This window comes from Amyelois transitella, chromosome 9, assembly GCF_032362555.1.
Source record: "Amyelois transitella isolate CPQ chromosome 9, ilAmyTran1.1, whole genome shotgun sequence".
NCBI lineage: Eukaryota > Metazoa > Arthropoda > Insecta > Lepidoptera > Pyralidae > Amyelois > Amyelois transitella.
In genome coordinates this window covers 10415710-10438299 of record NC_083512.1, presented here as the reverse complement: position 1 = coordinate 10438299, position 22590 = coordinate 10415710, and the positions used below count along the sequence as shown (strand labels likewise).

The 22590-nt window shown below is 35.1% G+C and overlaps 2 protein-coding genes across 3 annotated transcripts in view; one reads left to right on the top strand and one right to left on the bottom strand.

Annotated features, from left to right (window-relative positions):
- The window catches only part of LOC106142831 (uncharacterized), a 192320-nt gene that overhangs the window by 2600 nt on the left and 167130 nt on the right, over window positions 1-22590 (top strand). The gene's annotated exons all lie outside the window — the stretch shown is intronic.
- Window positions 10138-12095, bottom strand: LOC106142819 (carcinine transporter). The gene has a single exon (XM_013344722.2). The coding sequence runs from the start codon at window positions 11977-11979 to the stop codon at window positions 10234-10236; it is 1746 nt and encodes a 581-aa protein (XP_013200176.2). The 5' UTR covers window positions 11980-12095; the 3' UTR covers window positions 10138-10233.

The following is a 22590-nucleotide window of genomic DNA, read 5'->3' as shown; positions in this document are numbered from 1 at the left end:
CCAATCAGAAAAATTTATTTTCATGATCATGCCGGGATTCGAACCCGGGACCGGGATGTCACAGACAAGCGTACTACCACTGCGCCACAGAGGCCGTCGAAGAAGTCGCGAGAAAACTTGTAGTAAAAATAATAAATAAATAAAATTTTTATTTTCAAAAACTCTTTACATAGGTAACACAGTTGTATATTTACAACTGTGTAACCTATGTAATTTTGTTTATTATATCTAATATACCTTGCTTTTATTTCGTAATGGCAACTAATAACCCTTGGTTTGTGTAATACATTTTTCCAATTTCTCCATTTTGAAGTTCACTGAGCACTACCGCGCGGCCATCTTTAATTTGAATAATATGTCTGGGTCCCGGCTTCATATCAGGGCATCTTGGCAATAGCTTTCCATTACATTAGTTTCTAATTCGCTTGATGTTGTCAGCACACGTTTATTCTCATAGAAAATTATAATATCGAAGTTTTAGAAAGTTTTTTTCTTTACAAATTTAGGTATTGCAAGGGTGGTTTGCAAAAATATTTATATGGATGAAGCGAAAGAAGTATGTAGTGATCGTGGCAAGTGCAAAGATGTGGTCTCTGCCTACCACGCCGGGACGAGGCGTGATTTATGTATGTATGTATGTAGTTTGCAAATCAGTGAGATGAATAATTTTCATAAAGTAAACATATAAATTGCCCTTAATGCCGTGTGGTTACCGGCATTGTTAAAAATTGGGTAAATATTCTAAAGTGCCTTAGGGGGACACATTTTAAGGACTGTATTTAGATGGTTGGATTATAAGTAATTATAGAAGTTCTTTTGAAAGAATAGAAATTAAACTACCAAGCAACTCTATCCGTTAATATACATATACAGTTAGGTGCAGAACTGAGTCAATGTATCGCTATTGTTTAATTATATTTAATATAATCCTTATTTAATAAATAATAACCGAAAATTTTATGTTATTATTTGAATTTATATCGTTGTGTTAATTAACCATGAGATTTTGTCCTTTAACTATATGTCAAAACGTTGTAACATTTGATATTGATTGATTCACTTTTGCACCGTGTTTATAACCGACTCGCGCTCACAGGTATAAACGCGTTTAAACTCGTTAGAATTGATGGAGAAAAAGCAAATTCGATTTGTTTATACTCAGTGTATTTCTACATCGCACGAGGAATAGTTCAACGTTATACTTTTTTTTTCATTATAATCATGAAACCAACTCCGAAGAATATTGTAGAGTCTGCTAAACAGTTACTCATAAGTGGAAAATCGACAAGGGATATCGCTCATATGTTAAACGTGAGTCAATCTACTGTACAGAGAATAAAACTAAAGTGTAAACTTCCCGTGCCAAGTAATGTAGGTGGTCGTCCTAAAAAGTTATCTGATAGAGAGGTAAGGAAAGTTATTCACTATTTAAGATCAAGTGAAGCGTCTTCAGCATCAGAAGCAGCGGCGCTTTTAAGGCAAGATACTGGCACGTCAGTAAGTAAGTGGACTGTTCGTCGGGCATTACACAATGCGAAAATGCAAGCTGTAGAGAAGAAAAAGAAACCTCTCCTTACAAAAAAAAATATTAAAGCTAGAATAGACTTCGTAAAACAATATATGGACTGGTCTGAAAGTGATTGGATGAGAGTTATTTGGTCAGATGAGACTAAAATTAATAGATACAGCACCGACGGGCGAAAATGGGCTTGGAAAAAAGAAGGCGAACCTTTACAAGCCAAGGATTTTATTCAGACAGTGAAACATGGTGGTGGTAATATCAAACTCTGGGGCTGCGTAACAGCTTACGGCGTGGGACCAATATACAAAATCGATGGAAACATGAATGGAACAATGTATCTTAACATTCTAAAGACACATCTTATGGAAGCTGTTGAAAATATGCCATTTCCTGTGAGTGAAGTATTATTTCAACAGGACAACGACCCCAAACATACATCAAATATAGTAAAAAAAATGGCTTGTTAAGCAAGAGTTTCAAGTCCTTCCGTGGCCATCTCAGAGTCCTGACATCAATCCCATAGAAAATTTATGGGCATATTTGAAAAGCATGCTATTAAATGAATATCAAGCACCACCATCAAACCTAAATATTCTATGGGAACGTGTACAAGAACAGTGATACAAAATTCCACCCCAGTATTGTGAAAAACTTGTTAAAAGTTTGGTCAACAGGTTAAACGCTGTTAAAAAAGCAAAAGGTCTTTGGACAAAATATTAAAAAAATGTTTTTATGATTATGTTTTTATGTTTTTCCAAATGGTGCAAAAGTGAACCAATTATAATTGAAATGATTATCTATGAAAGTTACTATAAAAACTTATTACAGTTTTTCAATTAAAGTTATAATAAATAAGGTTTTCAAATATAATTATTTTTTATTATTTTGTAGTTAATCCCAGTTTTACAAGCCTTGTTTTATTTAAACATAAGATACTGACTCAGTTCTGCACCTAACTGTATATATGTACATTATAATCACGTCTTGAAAGGACTGAACGTGGCCACGTTCAGCTTTTTGGCTTATTGATAGAATTGAGAGTCATATAGTGACATGTTGCTTACCCGTCGCCTAAAAGAGCAATCTCAAGTTTATAAGCATATCCCTTAGTCGCATTTTACGACATCCGTGAAAAAGAGTTGGAGTGGCCCTATTAGTATTTTCTTTTCTATTGGTGCCGGGTACCACACGGCACATCCAAAGAATTCAAACATAAAAATCAAACTATGTCAATTTAGTTACCTACCAATTTAAGAATTTAAGGTTAGCTTTTTTTGTTAATCATTTGCATTTTACCTAATTCGTTTCGAATCGGAAGTAATGAATCTTAGATTTGCATGAAAATCTTTATTAATTGAGATCGGAATTTTATCTCTTAGGTACCTAAACTTGAAAATAACATTTGCCATTCTGCTATAGAAAATGGGGAAACTTTAGTCGCAAGCGCAATAAAAATATAAGTTGAGCTTCAATAGGAAAGTTAGTTTGAAAAGAGTTTCCAATGGTTCCCGATGTATAAATTTATTTCTGAATCACTGGCGAAATGTTTACTGCAGTCTGTATATAGAATTTGTTTTATAAGTAAAAAAGGTAAAATAACAACTTACTAGCAACAGCCGTATGGTTCCCGGCACCAATATAAAAAAAGAATAGAACCACTCCTCCTTATTCCGACGAAAGGCGACTAAAGGATAGGTTTATAAACTTGGGATTATTTTTAGGCGATGGCCTAGCAATATGTCATTATTTGAATCTCAGTTCTCTCAACAAGTAAAAGAGCTCAACGTGGCCTATCAGTCTTTTCAAGACTGTTGGTTCTGTCTACCCCGTAAGGAATAAAGATGTGATAAAATGTATGTATGTATATATATATAAAGAACGACAAAATGTCTTCCTTGTCAGTGCAACAAACTTATCGGCCAACTTTATGGGAGAAATAAAAAATAAATTATCTGCCTGTTTCGTTAAAAATCGAAAGTCACACGCCGGAAATTTACCTTTTAAGGCGCTAAAGAAAGAATTAGTTCAATCAGTGGTAAATATTCAGGTTAGGGAAACTTGAATTCTTATTGCTCTCAGGATTTTTATAGCTATATAGGGGTCATTGTCGTAGCCGGAAAAAGGTTGATCGATCTGTTGTTAAAGAGATACAAAGTTGTATCTACACTGTCGTAAAGTGCTTTTACGTTATAGTTATAGCGTCTTTCAACGAAATAGCATAGTTTGGTGTAAGTAAAAAACTTTTGTTTAAGTAGTTAAGATACTTAACTAGTTAAATTTAAATATTAAATGAATTTTGATGTTGAGTTTTTTATATTTAATTTAGTTTTTTTTATTATTAATATTATTTTTGACTTTTTCAACTTTTAATTTATTTATATTTTATTTAGTTTTTGAAGGGAGAATAATTCTAACTTTAATATTAATATCACCGTACTCACCAATTCTTGAATAAACGGACAGACAAAAAAGAGGGTTTTGTTGATGTTTTGGACATAGTCTCGACCAAACCTCACATTTGGTAGGTTTAGACCTTTTCAGCAATCCTATTACCGCCATTATTTAATGTCCGCCATACTCCCAAAATCATGACCCTCATTTCGCATGCTGGTAAAAATTAAAACCCGCCATCAATAAAGTGAGCCAGGGGTGGTTCCACCTGGAATACATAGTGTGAGGCGCACACGGGCGAGAGGTTTTAGGGGGCGCCTTGTTCTCCTCAAAAAAATCCTTTTTATTCTTTATAAGTATTTTATAAGGTCATTGTAGAAAAGGAGCGGGTCTCGCCAGATACAAGTTTTTGTAAACTTAATTGGTGAGCCCCCGCAACCTCTGTTTTTGTAACATTTTTCTAAGGAATAAAGAATAAAGAATTTTGAATTTTGTTTTTTTTTCTGTTCTCTTTTAAAATACCAATTTTTTCAAAATACTCGAAAAGTCATATATCTACTTTATCTTTGACAATATTAACGTTACATTTCACACCTACACCAGAGCAAAAATGCCTTCTTCGCACCCAAAGAGACACAAATATTGCTTAAAGAAAATGTTAAAATAAAAGAGGCAGTTTTACAGTTAAAAATCATTATTTCAAAGTTTTACTAGTCAAGGTACTCAATTCAGAGATTTTCTTCATTGATGTATGCTTGAGCTCTGATTTAGATAAACTTCTTTTATTATAATGGACTAGCTGTGTTTCTTTTATTATAATGACTTCGTTCGCGTGGAATAGTTATTTTGTACATCATTGAAGTCCTCAAGGAATAATTTTCACATTCTCCATTATTTCTTCCCTCCTTATAGTTGCAGCGTGATGTTTTATATAGCCTAAAGCCTTCATCGATAAATGGTTTATTAAACACAAAAATAATTTATAAATTCGAACCAGTAGTTCCTGAGATTAGTGCGTTCAAACAAACAAACAAACTCTTCAGCTTAAAATATTAGTATAGATAAGGAATAATATAAGACTTTAGAAATGATAAGTACTGAAGATGGGATGTACTACCACAAGTAATGGTTGTGAGACCATAAAGTTTTCATATTGCATTTCAATTTTGAGTTTTGTTTTTTATAATTATACAACTGCGCAGAAAACTAAGTACGATGATTTTTTACTCATTACACATGAATGATGAATTTTTATACTTTTGTTTCAAGCACAAATGCCATTTCTTATATTATTCTGTTTCTATACTAAGCTATGTACTTACTTAAGTATCTATTATATTATAACCAAGCAGTTCCTAAAGGGCGCCATGTTTATCAATGCCCACTGGCATCTCATAGGCTAGGGCCGCATAACCTAAGCTCATATGTTTTCGTCATATTACCGACCGTCGTTACGTTACGTGTAAGTTATTACACAGTTGACCTTCACTGAAACCTGAAGCGCAGTTTAAAAATAACGTTTTATTACAACGTTAAAACGATAAAGCATTTTACTGCTGAAACGGGAGGGTGTAACGCAATACGCAAAAATAACGGAAGGAGATATAATTTTGCAGACAAGCGTAAAGGTAATTGAAGACCATGTTTAAGTTTGTGTATATTTATGTTTAACACTATTACGTACTAGCTGATGCCCGCGACTTCGTCCGCGTAAATTTCGATTTATTCCGCGTAAACTTATTTGCAGGCAAACTCATGCCTTGAGTTCATTCAAATGACGATAACATTTTTTTTGTCAACCGATTTCGATGAAACAAACTTTAAATGTTATTCTGAGTAAAAAAAAAGCAATTGGTGAAAGTTTTAAGTAAATCGGTTCTGTACTTTCGAAGATAAGCGTGATCATACATACAGACAGACAGACAAAAAATTCAAAACAAAACTTTTTGCTTTCTATTATTCATTCTAAGTGTCCCTCTATCCATTTCACTCAAAAATACTACACTTAACATGCTTAGATAATTTTGGGAATTCCAATGATATTAACTCATTACTTCCGGCTAAATTCCCGGTTTCTTCTCAAATTTTCATTGCTATATTTCATTCGTACTCAGTGAATTGATACACGTAACTCATTGACCCAGTCTTAGCCTGTACCAGAAAGCGGTGAGCCGTATAATTTGACACCGATAGGCCTCGTATTCAATAAAGCGGAGATGAGGTCAGATTAAAGGATTCTATTTTAATACGTTTTTTTTCTGACTGGCTGATAAATCAGGTATTATATGTAAATCTATATATATATAAAACATTATCTGATTATATTTGATGATGTGTACATAATTTTGAAAAAAGTCTTTGGTACATGGCCGAAATGGGATTCGAATCTGTGCCTCTCATAACGCATTTTAACCGGGCACCTTACCGATTCGCCCATCGACGCTCTCAGTAAAAATGTATGTAAAAATATTTCCTCTTCAAATGTTTGAATCCATCGTCAATATTGGGTTTAAAGCGCTTTGCAAAGCGGAAATTGCAGATAAAGCAGTCTTTTAGCGAGGACTAAGGCGATTCGAGTGACAATCCACTCGGGCAGAGATCAGATTGGGCGAGTGAACTAGGTATCTATCTTAATAGTTTTTGAAATAAATGGAGGATAGATAATATATGAAAACTGTATAACAAAGGACTTAATGCCAAAATATGGCATGTTTTACCAGTATATAAATTGTATTTAACGGCCTCTGTGGCGCAGCGGTAGTACGCTTGTCTGTGACACCGGAGATCCTGGGTTCGAATCCCGGCCAGGGCATGATGAGAAAAGAACTTTTTCTGATTGGCCTAGGTCTTGGATGTTTATCTATATAAGTATTTATTATAATATATATGTAGTATCGTTGAGTTAGTATCTCGTAACACAAGTCTCGAACTTTCTTCGAGGCTAACTCAATCTGTCAAAAATTCAAAAAATTCAAATTCAAAATTCAAAATTTTTATTCATTATTATAGGATATTATTATATCGCTTAATAATTGTCGTATGGTTTAACAACTTGGTTGACGTCAACTAAATTACTTAAAAACTAAGTTTACTGCCGCTTCCAAGGCGTCAGTGCAGAAGAAGCGGTAACAAACTGCACTGCAGCATTTTCATCAACAACGTCAACTTCACAATATTAAATTATACTTAGAATAGAATGTGGACGGGAGAATACATTGTTCACGGGAGATTTATATATTTATGAGATTTAATATTGAAAAAAGAAATATATATATATATATATATATATATTATGGATTGCCAATTTTAAAAAGATTTATGTACAGAGTGTACTGAAATTTTGATTTAAGTTCAAATTAAACTACAATTAATTACGAGGTTCCTGTGCCAAGCTCGAGCCAGATGTTTTTATCATTAAGGTAATCATCAGTCCTATAATAAGCCTTCCCACAAAGTACTTTCTTTACATACTCTTTGAATTTTCGGTTGGGCATATCAAGAACAGACTCCGGCAACCTATTATAAAATCGTATACAGTTCCCCATAAATGATTTACTGACTTTGCTAAGCCTATGAAATTTAGCCTGTGTAATTTGTCCCGTATATATTTATTTATTATTTATATAAACAACTATCTGTGTCCGTCTTTCGCGTGGAATTTTATTTTGGACATGATTGAAGCCCTCAAGGGTGAATAATTTTCACATTCTCCATTATTTCTTCGGTCCTTATAGTTGCAGCGATGTTATATAACCTAAAGCCTTCCTCGCTAAATGGTCTATTCAACACAAAAAGAATTTTTCAATTTGAACCAGTAGTTCCTGAGATTATCGCGTTCAAACAACACCAACCCTTCAGCTTTAAAATAATAAATTATAGATAATAAATATTACAGTATATAAATTAAAATAAATGGTGCTGTGGAAAATGTGAAAGTTTATGACATTACTTTCATTGCTAATCTATGCTCCACAGATCTAGTATGAGTTTGAGGTTCCGCTGCTAAGGTGGCAGAAGTCTGACAGAAATGGCTTCGTGTAAAAACTCTATGTATTTATCAAATGGAACACGGGCTTTTTGTAAAGAACAAGTCAAAAAATACTTTGACTTTAGTTCTGATGTTTGAGTAAAAAACTAAACCTTCATAAGTACCATCCTTTTATAATTTTTTAGGCGATGGTTAGCAACCTGTCACTAGTTGAATCTCAATTGTATCATTAAGCCAAATAGCTGAACGTGGCCATTCAGTCTTTTCAAGACTGTTGGCTCTGTCTACCCCGCAAGGGATATAGACATGACCACGTGTATGTTTGTATTATAAAAGGCGACTATTGGATAGGCTTAAAAACTTGGGATTCTTCTCTCTCTCTCTCTCTTCTCTTCACTAAGCCGCACTAAGCCAAAAATTGTCTTTTCAAGACTATTGGCTCTGTTTACCTCGCAAAGAACATAGACGTGATTATATGTATGTATGTGAAAATCTCACAGTTGCTGGGTCCCGGATATAAAGCTGAAGTCAAAATAATTTTACTTTTTAACCGCGTTCAAGAAAAAGTTCTCAGTTTGGCCTGTATGTTTGTCCGCGATTACCTCGCGTTTCGCTGAACCGATTTTGATGCGGTTTTCAAGAAAGTGTTTCTAACACTAAGGTTTTAGAAATTTAACTTACTTTTAAAAAGGAGGATATCGACTGGAGGCGGTTCTCTTTTTTTTTAAAGTTATAAATAGTTACCTCATAAATTTCCTATAAAATTTTGTTCTTTTATTTTGTATCTTCGCTGAAGTTAAAAAAGAAGTCAAGACATCGTGACAAGATCAGATAATGTCTTCTTCCTATCTTTTTTTACCGACGTACAACTATTAATACCGAAGGATGAAGATAGGGGGAAATTGGAACTTTTTGCAAGAGCTCATTTTAATGAAAATTCGGTCATCTATTTCCCTTGTATTCGTAAAAGGCGACTTAAGGAATAAGCATATTTATTTAGTGTAAGTTTTGATGCTGATACTTTAGTGAGGAAATAAGGTGACAGGTAATAAAGGAAGGTTTCGAAACTAAAAATAACGAAATTCAAGATTTATCTCATGTATTTTTTCCTATTAACGGTAAATATATTAATCAAAGTAAGGCAGCTGACGAAAGAAAACACGATTATTCAAATCATTTTACAAAAAAAAAAAAAACAAAATAGATAAATGAAAAGAGCTTTTGTTCGGAACAAAAAATCTAAGTAATGGACGTGGGAAACGAGCTGAAAATGCTTCCTAGGCAAAAAGCTAGCCGCCGGCCAAATCCCGGCACGTTTTCACGATTTTCCGAACCGTGATAGGAAGGTACAGTCAGGAACATTAACATGTACACAGATTGCCAAATAATAACATTAATATTGAATATGAATGGTGTCAAATTAAGTGACAGAATAAAGAACAGCGTATTAAGGCTTTGTTGTGAGGTGAAAGAAGATTTAGTGACAGAAATAGAAAAGGGCCTATGCTCTGGTGGATTTTGGTCACGCGGAAAAGATGAATGAAACAGGTTGACTAAGCAAACATGTAGAGCGTGAATGGAAACGTTGAAAAAGGAAAGTTTGGACGAAATGATGTATATATTTGTTGAAAACATAAGAGAGATGTAGAACCTATAAAAATTTTAATGCTAGCCACACTTAATATATTTTTTCCTTTATTTTTTATCCTGATTATTGTGTCATTAGTGATCCTTGCAAATCTATCATTTTGCTTTAAATGTAGATTGGTTCAATAGCCTTTTTTTGTAAAGAATATGTGTTGAGATCTCGTAAATAAACATTGATGGACAGTATGTGCTCAACAACATCCTTTTTATCGCGGCGTAAAGCTATTATATCAAAAAGTTGATATAAGCTCTATTTATAGCGTGATAAAGTAGATTTTCGTCCACTTTTTATAAAAGAGAGAATCGTATCTTGATATCTCAGCTACGGCGGTTTCATTTTTATGATGAGATCCTGCCGATTTAAAAGCTTTTATTTTCCATTAAAAATTACGTAGTTCTCTCAAAGCTTTCTTTACGTTTACAAAGTTGCCTGCGAGTTTCGCTAAAGATTGATATTTTACATATAGTCGGTTATCTTTTGTTTCCACAGACGATGTAGAGTTAATCACGGGTGATGTAGCGAGTAATATAAAAACAAATGTAAGGAGAAATAGATAAAGATTTAAGGTTCAAATGAAAAAAGAGAACAGAATCAAGTATTATTTTATATTTCTTTTACAATTTAGAAAAAAATCCAAAAGGAAACAATACTATTACAGGGTCATGGTAGAATTAATTTTATCGTTTATGTTTTTGATTCTATGATATTTTTACTTTCCTTTCTCTTCATTAAAAAAGGTATTTCCCAAAACTTTGAATTTTTCACCAATCTTTCAGAATCTTCGAATGTTTGTGGCATATCTTTATTCGCTGTTTCTGGTATAAGCAAAGCTATAAAGCCCCCAATTGCTGAAATACAGCCAATCATCACCATAGGCAGCCAGTAAATGTACGTTTCCAGATAAACAATGTATGGTGATAAAACAGTTGCTACATAGCCACATATATGTACTATAGATGCGCCAGATCCTCTCACACTCACTGGCAAAACTTCAGCCGTCCACTGCATTGTTGCACTACATGACATGTTCACACAAAATCTTGCAGTAACAGCTAATATCACTGATGCTAATCCATTGCTAACCATTGCCGTCGAAATACTGAAGACACAACTGGCCAACATCATAGCTACTGTCAGCCATCTTCTGCCGGTCCAGTCCAAAATAAATGCACATAACACCATAGAAGGCAATTCAGTAAATGATACCAGCGAAAAAGAAACAAAGTAGTCGAAATCCAATTGTTTTACACTTCTGACTAGACCATCAAATACGATCATGCAACACATATAGAGAACGCATATAGCAATGAACATATTTCTTATCGATGGCCGTTTGAGCAGTTCTATTCCACTTGCATGTTCTTCTTTCTTTGCGTTCGTTACGGATTTCTTAAATTGTTCTATTAGACTTAACGGCACTTCTTTTTTGTTCACTCGACCTATGGTTAGAATTTTTTCAATGGCTTGATCTGTGCGCCCTTTTGACAACAACCATCTTGGACTCTCTGGTATAAAAAATGGAGACAAGACAGCAAGCGCAAGCGGTAAGCTTGTGACTAAAGAAATAGTTTTCCAATGACCACTAATTAACATTATCCAAGGCATTGTCGTACAAGCCACTGAATAAAAGAGAGCAAATGACAAATTCGAAAATAGAGACCTATACTTTGGAGCCACGTATTCAAGTACAATAAGATACGCCATTATCATGCAATTATCATATGACATTCCGGTAAAGAATCTGCATACTGAAAACTCTATAAAGTCTCTGGCGTATGTGCTCAGCACTCCAGCAATACATCCGATAACGTTGCTTATAACAAGAGCAGGCAGTCTCCCGAAGCGGTCGGACACCCATCCGATAATGAGTCCTCCCACAATGGAACCAATGAAGAAAATGGCTTGCGCTGAAGCTTGGTAACTATTTTTTTCACACACCCAACCGAGCTCACTTGAAATAGTCGGGTAAGGGATTTCACTTTTATTGAATTCCCAACCATGCTGACAAGATATCGTATCCCAAGATTCATCAGGCGTTATTCCACTTATCAGCACTTCAGTCCAATTGGCTGCATATACCTTGCATTGTGAATAACCAAAGTGTGCATTGTTGTCAGCTGGAATGGCCAAAGTTCTGCGATCCAACTCAGTCAGGTTGGCTAATTCTGGGACCCAGCACCAATGGTTCGGTGATAATTCAGTCATAAAAAGTTGTCCATAATAAACAAATGTGCCAAACACATAAAATGGGAATGTTGAGCTAAAGAGAAGCACTTGGTATAGGCCAAACTTGCCAGCCGATGATAGTAATTCATCATAATAGTCAACTTCACTATCATTAGCTTTGGTCTTAATTTCTGGTTCCACTGCATTTCCATCTTTCATAAATTCTTCGCACCGAGTTTCTAATTTAATATTGTTTTTAGCCATTTTTGTTTTTGTTACTATTTTTAATAAATTATCTATAACTTTGTATTGTCTGTACAGTACCACTGTATAAAGTCTCTTACTATATGATTATGAAACTTGTGTGACACTATTATATATTATTTAGTTACTGAGTACGATAACGATCTAAATTTATATTATACTAGCTTTCCGCCCGCGGCTTCGCCCACGTGTAATTCGGTTATATATAGCGTTTTTTAATGATCTCGACAGGGCTTTTTCTTCCACAGGCTGAAATCTTGTTACAACTGGAATTAAATATAGCCTGTGTTACTCAGGGATGATGTAGCTTTCTAATGGTGAATGTTTGAAATCGATTCAGTAGTTTCTGAGTTTATCGATTACATGTGTAAACAAACAAATATATAAAAAAATAGATTGTTCCTCTTTATAATATTAGTATACATACAAATCTATATAGAAAAAGTAAAGCGAGACAAAATCATCGTCTCAAAAGAAAAAAAAACAGGATTTATAGGACGAAGACGCCTTACAGGATTTCCTTCTGTTTAAGTATTTGCGTCTAATAGTCATCATCCCATGTGAATGCGCTGATGATGGAAGGTACAACTCCTCAACGGTTAGGAGTTGAAAGAAAATTCTTACGAAGTTATACGTACATTTGAGGCTATTAGGTTGACCTGATAATAAAAAGTAAATCTCATTAACGTTAAGAATTTAGGTGAAAATGGATGCGGACAAATTTCGTCTCTTCACTTGTTTCCTTTTAGCTGTTTGTATGGGTAGTGTTAACACAAAATAGGGATTTAAAGGCGTGATGTTATTAATGTTATGCATGTATGTACATAATTATGTATGTTATTATGTATGTTAAAGAGACGACTGAAAGTTGCTTTTTTTTTAAGGATGGGAAATCATCAAATTACCTCTCCCGCTCTGGGTGGAACGGAAGGGAGTGTCAGACTTTTACTGACTAAAACCCACCTCGTTCCTTCAGTTGCCCTTTGCGTTCCGGGGCCACGGTATCTCGTTAGAACTTTCCCGCAGCCCCGGCTCAGTTTATCCCGTTTCCCCCCCTTGGGGGTTGACATTTCAAAAATCCCTTCTTAGTGCTCACTTATGTTACTAAAGGAACCTCTGTTCAAAATCTCAGACTCCTATACCGAGCGGTTTCGGCTGTGCGTTAATAAATCAGTCACCCAATCGCACCCCCTAAATCACGATTGGAGGGTAGTTTGAAAAAACTTATAATGTCAAACATATTTACTTGCCTATGTACGTGTTCATGCCAAGTATCAAGTTTATAAACCCAAGGAATAAGATTTTTCATAGAAACGTTTTTACCCCTTTTCCCCCCCTTGGGGGTTGAATTTCCAAAAATCCTTTCTTAGTGCTCCCCTACATATCCCAAGGAACCTACATTCCAAATTTCAGCTGTCTACGACCAGTAGTTTCGACTGTGCGTTGTCTGTCAGTCAGTCACTCAGTAACGGAAGAGTTTTATATATATAGATTGTTTGTAGAGAACTTTTGTTGTTGATCTGTTTACAGCAGCATTATTTGTAATGTGTGATAAGATTTACTACTAGAATAAGTAATTTTCCACTTAGTAATAAGTAGATTTACATTTGCAATATTTGATGAAGATTAAGTCACGGTCGGTAATTGTAATTTAAACAATGAGAATAAGGAAAAGGCATTTTGGCAATCACTCTGATGACACAAAAATAAGCTTGTCTCCAAGAAGTTAGCGGTCTCCAAAAGAATTAAGTCGTTTTAATAGAAGTACGACAAACATCGTAGGTTTAATTGATAGATATTAAAAACAAATATGCGCAGAAATGGAATAAAATACATTAAGTATATGGGTGTGTTTTCGCATTGCATTCGTAAAAACATTTTCGTTGTAAATTTATCCCTGTAAGAAAACCCGTGGCATATTTTTTTTTGTATTTTTGTTGGTTTTACGACCACATTATCTTTATAATTATTACCTTTTTAATCTCAAGCAATAAACCAGATTTTAAGTGTATGTTTGTATACACAAAAAATGTGCCCGCTAAGATAAGTCCAGTAGTAAATTTCATCAAAGAATTTGTTACCTTACTCGAATCATCACGGCCGCATGACGTCTTGGGAAATTCGAGATTTATATATAAGGTTTACACAACGTTTAATATTAAAGATAGTAAATTTGTAGTGCCAACAAATGTACGCAGTGGCAGACAAAGATCAAATAAATGAAAACACAAGTCTGAGATTAAATTACATACATACATACATAAAATCACGTCTCTTTCCAAGAGGGGTAGGCAGAGACTACCTCTTTCCACTTGCCACGATCTCTGCATACTTCCTTCGCTTCATCCACATTCATAACTCCCTTCATGCAAGCTCGGCGGTTTTGTAACAAAATTAAATTAATTCGTATTAAATTTAAAGAAGTTATTTTATTTCGAGCCGTGTTGTTTCAGGCCAGGAAAAAGAAGAATAAGACCACATCTTCTCTTTCTCATGGATGTCGTAAAAGGCGACAAAAGGATAGGCTTATGAACTTGGGATTCTTCTTTTATGCGATGGGCTAGCAACCTGTCACTGTTTGAATGTAAATTCTATCATCAAGCCAAAAAGCTGAACGTGGCCTATTTTTCAAGGCTTGGCTCTGTTATCTGTCTGTATCACGCAAAGACGTGACTATATATTTCAAATCGAAAGTTTATTATACTACGTTTAGAATTGGTTTTCGTTGGTGTATTAATTTTTTATCCAACGGGAACCTGTACTTTTACAATCTATACATATAATAAATCTGTAGAAGGGTCAATTCTGTACATTGAAAATATTAAAAAAAAAAAATAGCGGGGGGTGTTACTGGATCGATACCAAACACAAATATGTGATTAAAAATTTTTTTGTCTGTCTGTCTGTATGTTCAGGCATCACGTGAAAACTAACGGTTCGATTTTGATGAAACTTGGTATAATTATACCTTATTATCCTGGGCATAAAATAGGATACTTTTTATCCTGGAAAATACGAAGAAAAAAAATCTTAATTTTTCAGTTTATCCATAGACGTTGTTCTGTAAATCCGCGAACACACGTTACGTTACCCGCAGTGGATTCAGCGCCATAACTGTAGCGCCGAAAGTCGGATTTAGCTTGAACCGTTTGCGGCACACACGGGCCGCTACTAATTACTATGAAAAAAATACTTTAGTCCGGTCAATCTAGACATTTAAAGCTACATTAATTCCCATCAAGCTCAAAATGAGTTGTTTACAACACAATCAAAAGCATTATTTCAAAATTCTCCATGATTACGGTTTAAGGAAAAAAAATTACCCAATGTCAAAGGTAAAAAATGGGTGTTTCGCGATTTTCTTCAAAACGGTAAGTTTTTCAAATCGGAAAATTACCTCAGACATAAATTGTAGATCATAAAGTTATCTATGTAAAAGGTATCAATAACTTTTTTAATAAAGCTACGGTTTCTGAGATATAACGATGTAAATAGTTGCAAGCGTAATAATATGCACACGTTTCCACGCCATCTCTGAGGTAGTGTACTATTAGCGCGTTTTTTTTTTAAATTTTATTATTAAACTTGGAAAAGTCTGAAATAGGTTAGAATAAACACGTGTTTTCACTACGCAGTGGCACTTAAGACTAACTTCCGCATTTATTATTAAAAAAAATATAGAATAACCCTAAGTGAAGAAAATCATCTTAGGACAAAAATAGAGATTACAATTAAATCAAATTAAAACTAAAATTACTTATAAAAAGAAAGAAAAAAGATGACTACAAACTAAAATTTAATTTATAAATTGTACAGTCCCTACATAGTATCAACATGCGGGAGTGTGCCCAGAAGGCCAATGCTGCCAATTGCTAATTCGAATGGCAATGCTGATTCTGTAAGCCAGATAATTTCCAGCCTTCCGGTCAAGAGATACCTCAATCAGCTTTTTCGACAATTGTCGGAAAAGCTGATGGGCAGATAGGCCCCCCGGTCCCAGACTTTCTACCCCAAAAGGTTCAAAAGTAAAGGTATTATCGATACCTACATATTTGCGCCTTTTGAGGTTTTTTGCTTCATTTGAAGCAGAACCGACCTTAGATTTAGTAACCTGAAGATGAGACGGCGCAAGTGTGTCGACACAAGTAGTATCCCACACCAAAGGCCGCCCCAATCTCCAGGGTACCAAAATCATACCATCCGGTCTCTTGGCATCATCCCGAGCCAGACCGTTTGGTTCTAGAACGGCTGGAACATGGATGGTGGCAAGAGCACGGAGGATTATATTATTTAGGGCGGCATGGCGCCCTAAACGGCCGGCACTCCTAAGGCATGAGAGGCCGTGGTGTCCATAGCCGTCTACTATTATTAAAGACTAACGGTATTTCATGTGTTGAGCATTCTAAGATAAAGCATTACTGATACACAGAGTATATACGAGATGTGCTTATGCATATTATGACGCTTGCAACTTTCTGCATCGTTATATCTCAGAAACAGTAGCTTTATTGAAAAAAATTATTGATTCCTTTTTATAGATAACTTTATGATCTACAATCTATGTCTGAGGTAATTTTCCGATAAAACTCACCGTTTTGAAGAAAATCGTGAAAAACCCATTTTTTACCTTGGACCTTAGGTAATTTTTTTTTCCTTAAACCGGAATCATAGGGAATTTTAAATAATGCTTATACTCATTTTCAGTTTGATGGGAATTAATGTAGCTTCATTCTTATTTTTTGGTCTAAATTGACCGGACTACTTACTACCGTACGCGAACTCAACTGCAGTAGCTCAATAGAGGGATCTCCTTAATTATTAAAGGCCTAGCCGTAATTGGGTCCAATAGATATTTATAAGATGTCATTGTCAGATTTACTCAAAATGGAGAAATAAACCATCCACGCGAAGACCGACATCTGCGCGGACGGAGTCGCGGGGGGAAGCTAGTTATTAATATTTATATGTTTCCTCGTGAATTTACAACTCGGGAATAAAGTTTTCTTAAGTGGAACACCGGCTGAAGATAATTAAAGAGTTGGCAACATCGTTCTTGGAATGACCCGGGCAAAACGACCTTATTAAACACAGTTTCCAGCTAATTTATTTTTTCTGAGTAGTATGGCGAAGTGATAAAAAGAAAAAAAAACTCCACGTGGGTTCAAATCGCGATCGAAATTGGAAGCATATTCATCAATTTGGATAGAACTTCCACACTTTAATCCTTTACATACTTGCATGTAGGTAGTCACGGTTTTATCCCGCACGTGGTAGACAGTTTTGAATTACGACGAAGAATGTGATATTTCTCGTATTAAGATACTTTTAATCTGTGGATTGTGTACAAGTATTCTATAAGTGGCGGCCTTGTGGCGCAGCGGTAGTGCACTTGCCTGAGACACCGGAGGTCCCGGGTTCGAATCCCGGTCAGGGCATGATGAGAAACGGACTTTCTCTGATTGGCCTGGGTCTTGGATGTTTATCTATATTATATTTATTATAATATATAGTATCGTTGAGTTAGTATCTCGTAACACAAGTGTCGAACTTACTTCGAGGCTAACTCAATCTGTGTAATTTGTCACGTATATATTTATTTATTATTTATTTACAAGTAACTCAGGGGTCCATTCCTTTCAACGTTAAACCTTTTTCTTTGTGTATCTTCCCCACGCATTATACACCAGCTATAGAATAATAAGTACTACAACTTATCACTCATTCATTCATTATACTTGAGGGTGTGGTGATCCATCATCGCAAATTCACACTTCTTTTCACACCTACATATACATATCACATATTTACGGGGTAGACCGAACCGATATTTGTGACTCGAAGGCGTATCTCGTATATGGAACAGAATAAATGTTTATTCGAAGTCAACTGAAACATGCACAAGATACTTACATTCTGTGGAGACTTAATTGAAGTGACCACCTTTATTAATATTTCACACTTTTACAAAACTATTGTTTTGCCGAACTAAAACATAACTTAATTTCTATCTAATATTATTTAATTATAAAAACAAATCAGCTGTAAGTTTTCCGATGATATAAATAAATAAATAGTGATATATGTATGTTGCTTGCGTATTGTCTAAATGAAGAATCCCAAAGTTCAAAATTCGTTCACTCCTTTAAATTTATTTGATTTAAATCTGGTCTACCCTCCGTTTTTCGCAACTACTAAATGAGTATGGTAGTTTTTCGTTTATTGTCTTCTATTTGTCGTTTATGTGATTATTCTATCATTATTCTATCATTAAGTCAAACAGCTGAACGTAGCCTATCAGTTCTTTTAATACTGTTGGCTCTGTCTACCCCACAAGGGATATAGACGTGATGTGTATGTATGTAATTATTTTCGTATGTTTGTAAAGAACAAACTCAAAAACTACTAGACTGATTTTTATGGAATTTGGCACAGATATAGAATAACACAATGACATAGGCTACGTTTTTTGGAATTCCCCAAGGAAGCGAAGCCAAAGCAAAAGCTAGTCTTAGATAATCTTATTTGAGCAACTGCACACTTCTAACAGAAAACAGGCAACATAAATAAGTGATAAAGGAATTAACACTTAATTAAATCATCTCTCCCTCTCGTTACTTTTCTTACTTTTAGTACTTATACCGAATACTTAGGTATATACTTTGGTACCTTAGTAGGCTTACCTGGTCTATACACGTATATTACTAGAGCTTAGTATATAGCAAATTTTAGGAGGGAGGAGGGGTAGGCCGTAGGCATAGACATCTTTCCACTTGCCACGATCTCTGCTTACTTCCTTCGCTTCGTCCACATTCATAACTCTCATCATGCAAGCTCGGCGGTATCGGGTACTCTTTAAAATTTTGAATAAGTGTGGCATTATTATATTTTTTTTATATACAATGTGTTTATAAATTAATTAAAATGAATTCAAATTAAACTTTTTATGTTTTCTATTGGCAATTCTTTGTGTAAAACTCTGCACCTCGGGATCCTCTCCAGCGCGCTAACTTCACACGATGATAGACGTATTTTTTGTCACCTTTCTGATTCTTTTTATAAAAAAGGAACTTAATGAATAGTAAAAAAAAAGATAAAAAAAATCTATATATATAAAAGAAAGTCGTGTTAGTTACACCACTTATAACTAAAGAACGGCAGAACAGATTTGGCTGAAAAATGGTAGGGAGGTAGCTTAGAGCCAGGAGACGGACATAGGATACTTTTTATCCCGTTCGACAGCGTTCCCGTGTGCCTTGACATGAAACGTCAGTCACTATAAAACGTAGTATAACAAAAGTGAATCAGACTTGGAATAACAAAACGCAAATGACAGCTATGTAATGATGTATGGATGTAAATTTGTATGAAATTTCGTCAATTTTAACGTTGGGCACATGAAATTTTAGAATGTATGAAATAATTGGATTTTAAAAACTGCATCTCAAGGGCGAAAAATAAGGGTTGGAAGTTTGTATGAAACTTCGTTTTTTGATAGGTGTCGAAGTGCCAGAAGTCTTAAATATTGGTTAGTAAAAAATACGTATCAGTTGCGGAAAGCAGGATGGCACTAAATAGGATGGGATGGGACAAGATAGGACTGGACGGGGCAGGACGGGACACAACAGGTTGGGACGGGACGGAACAGAACGAGAAGAGACGGGACAAGACGGGAGAAGCCATATGAATTGAAACCAAATATAAACTTAAAACAGTCCCGCACGATACGGGATTAAAAAATGGGTGAAATTTTATGGCGTGTCCTTATAATCTAAAATACATTTGCGCGGGCGAAGCCGCGGGCAAAAGCTAGTATTTAAATAAATGTGAAAATCATAGCTCAGGTAAATAAAACAATATTTAATTAAACATATTTTATATTTTTTTATCTAAAGAAAATTGTACAAGGAACACACGTCTAAATGAAAAAGAGATACATATATTTACAATATCTATGTAGGTACTTAGGTATACAACTTTATATTTGCTAAAATTACGTCACTTCTAGAAATTTTAGTACAAACCATACTAGAATACTTTAAGTATTTACAAATAGCTTTTTCGTAGGATTTAATTTCCACATGAATTTTCAAAAAAAACGTTTCTTGTCACAATGAATTTAACCAAAAACCGTCAAGTGTTGTTAAGATCAGTAAGCACTGTGTAAAGGCAAAATGTTTCTTTTATACTAGCAGTGGAACCCGGGAACCACACGGCACCGTAAGTACCGATCTACGGTGCCGTGTGGTTCCCGGCACCAATTAAAAAAAGAATAGGACCACTCCATCTCTTTTTCATGGATGTCGTAAAAGGCGGCGGGATAAGCTTATAAACTTGGGATTCCTCTTTTAGGCGATGGGCTAGCAACCTGTCACTATTTGAATCTGAATTTCGTCTTCGAGCAACTTGAAAGTCGCCTTTAAGACTGTGAGACTGTCGGCTCTGTTTACCCCGTAAGGGATAAAGACGTGATCATATGTATGAACGATAACTTTATCAACTATCTACATAGTCTACATATCCCACTTTTGTTGCAGAATAATTCATAATTTTCTTTAAAACACGTCTTTTATCCATTTTTAATCTTGTACATTTTGTACAATGATAATACATATTTATATAAATAAGCAAAATGTAGGCGCAGATTGCGTGATTTACATGATTTTGTGTTACTGAATAAATTAACAAAGAGCCAACTCATATAAAGGAAATATAACAGAGTTATAATCAACAAAACAAACATATAGCACCAAAACAACATACTCGTATTATTACAATTGTGAGTTCTCATTCTGCGTGTGAACAAAACAGGTAGAGTCGAGTTTTCAATATATACATATATGAGCTTAATATATTATACTAGCTGTGCGCGCGACTTCGTCCGCGTGGAATAGTTATTATGGGCATCAATGAAGCCCTCAAGGATGAATAATTTTCCCCGTTTTTTCACATTTTCCATTATATCTTTGCTCCTTATAGTTGCAGCGTGATATTATATAGCCTAAAGCCTTCCTCGATAAATGGCCTATTCAACGCAAAAATAATTCTTCAATTCGAACCAGTAGTTCCTGTGATTAGCGCGTTCAAACAAACAAACAAACTCTTCAGCTTTATAATATTATATATTAGATATGAGAGTTGTAATTTTGCCGGTAAAGGTGTATCGCAAATTACCTCTACATACATACATATAATCACGTCTATATCCCGTGCGGGGTAGACAGAACCAACGGTCTATTAGTATTTTTAAGACTTTTCGCTCTGTGCACTCCGCAAGGGATAGAAACGTGACTTTAAATATGTGATACGCTTAGCTAAGCGTGATTTGTAGTTTCTGACTTGTGATTGTCATTCGCTTCAAATTGTTAATACCTCACTAATATCCATTAAAATCAGTTAACTTTCTAGTTTTTGTATGAATAAAAAACATACATCTATGTCTGTCACATTAGTGAGATAGGATAACACATAAAAGGCAGGCTGAGGCATCTTTATGTAGGAAAATATGACAGTGATAGATATAAATATGACAAAAATGTAAAATTTCACTACATCGTGCCTCGAAGAAGCCAGAAGCTAGGAATAGAATCGGGATTACTTCACTATCATGAAAGAGAGAGGGAGATAAAAGATTAAGAACGTCACTAACATGTTTGACGGCCTCTGTGGCGCAGCGGTAGTACGTGGTAGTACAGCGGTAGTACGTGACACCGGAGGTCCCGGGTTAGAATCCCGGCCTGTGTACATAATTTGAGTTAAAATACTGATACTGCTGGTTCTTTGCTAGTCATTGGCATACATATATATCTGGGGGCACGGTAGTGCCCCCGCCAATACGAGCCAAGCGAAGCGCAAGGGCACTACCTACCTTTTCTCGAAGTGGTTCGTCGTATTTTTGAACCTTCATAACTTGAGTTTGGATTATACCAGATAAACAAAATTTTCGAGATATGATGTCAGTGATAGACTTAATAAACCTCTAAAGTTTCAATTGCATAGCTCTTATACTTTAGATAAGTCGGCCGCACGGACTTTTTGCTATTCGTCATATGGGCTTGAGCTTAAAAATCTATTCGATCTTTTGAACTCTTTCCGTGCGGCCAACTCGCCAGTTACGTCCACGGTTTGCACGCCTACGAGGTTATAGTGGCAAAACTCTGCTACGCGCTACAACCTACGCAGTACGAGCTATGGCTGTAGTATTTCCCCGTAACTTGAGTGTAAAATTAGCGCTTATCGATTTAGGGCTGGGCATGTGGGGTTAGAAATTTGGCTCTACACGAGATCTGATTACTTTTTGACAGTGCGAGCTATATGGTCTCGTATTGGCAACATTTAACATGAAATGTTTTTGTGGGATCACATAAGTCCTATACCCCTGTGTTTAATATAATTTGTATTGCGCTACCTCTTTTCTGTTTTGTTCAGAATGTGTCATAACTGGCCAGTTACAAAAAAAGAAAATTTTTAAGTGTGCTTTTGATTCTTTTTTACAATGTTACATCTATGTATATTTATGGTATGTACTTACATACCAAGTTGTTTTAAAACTATTGCCTTAATAAGTTCAGCGGTTTATTACAGTGAATATTTAAAGTTAAACAAAAGTGCAGT

Bases quoted from the DNA above. Each gene is read 5' to 3' on its own strand.
- LOC106142819 (XM_013344722.2), bottom strand. From the start codon at position 11,979: ATGGCTAAAAACAATATTAAATTAGAAACTCGGTGCGAAGAATTTATG.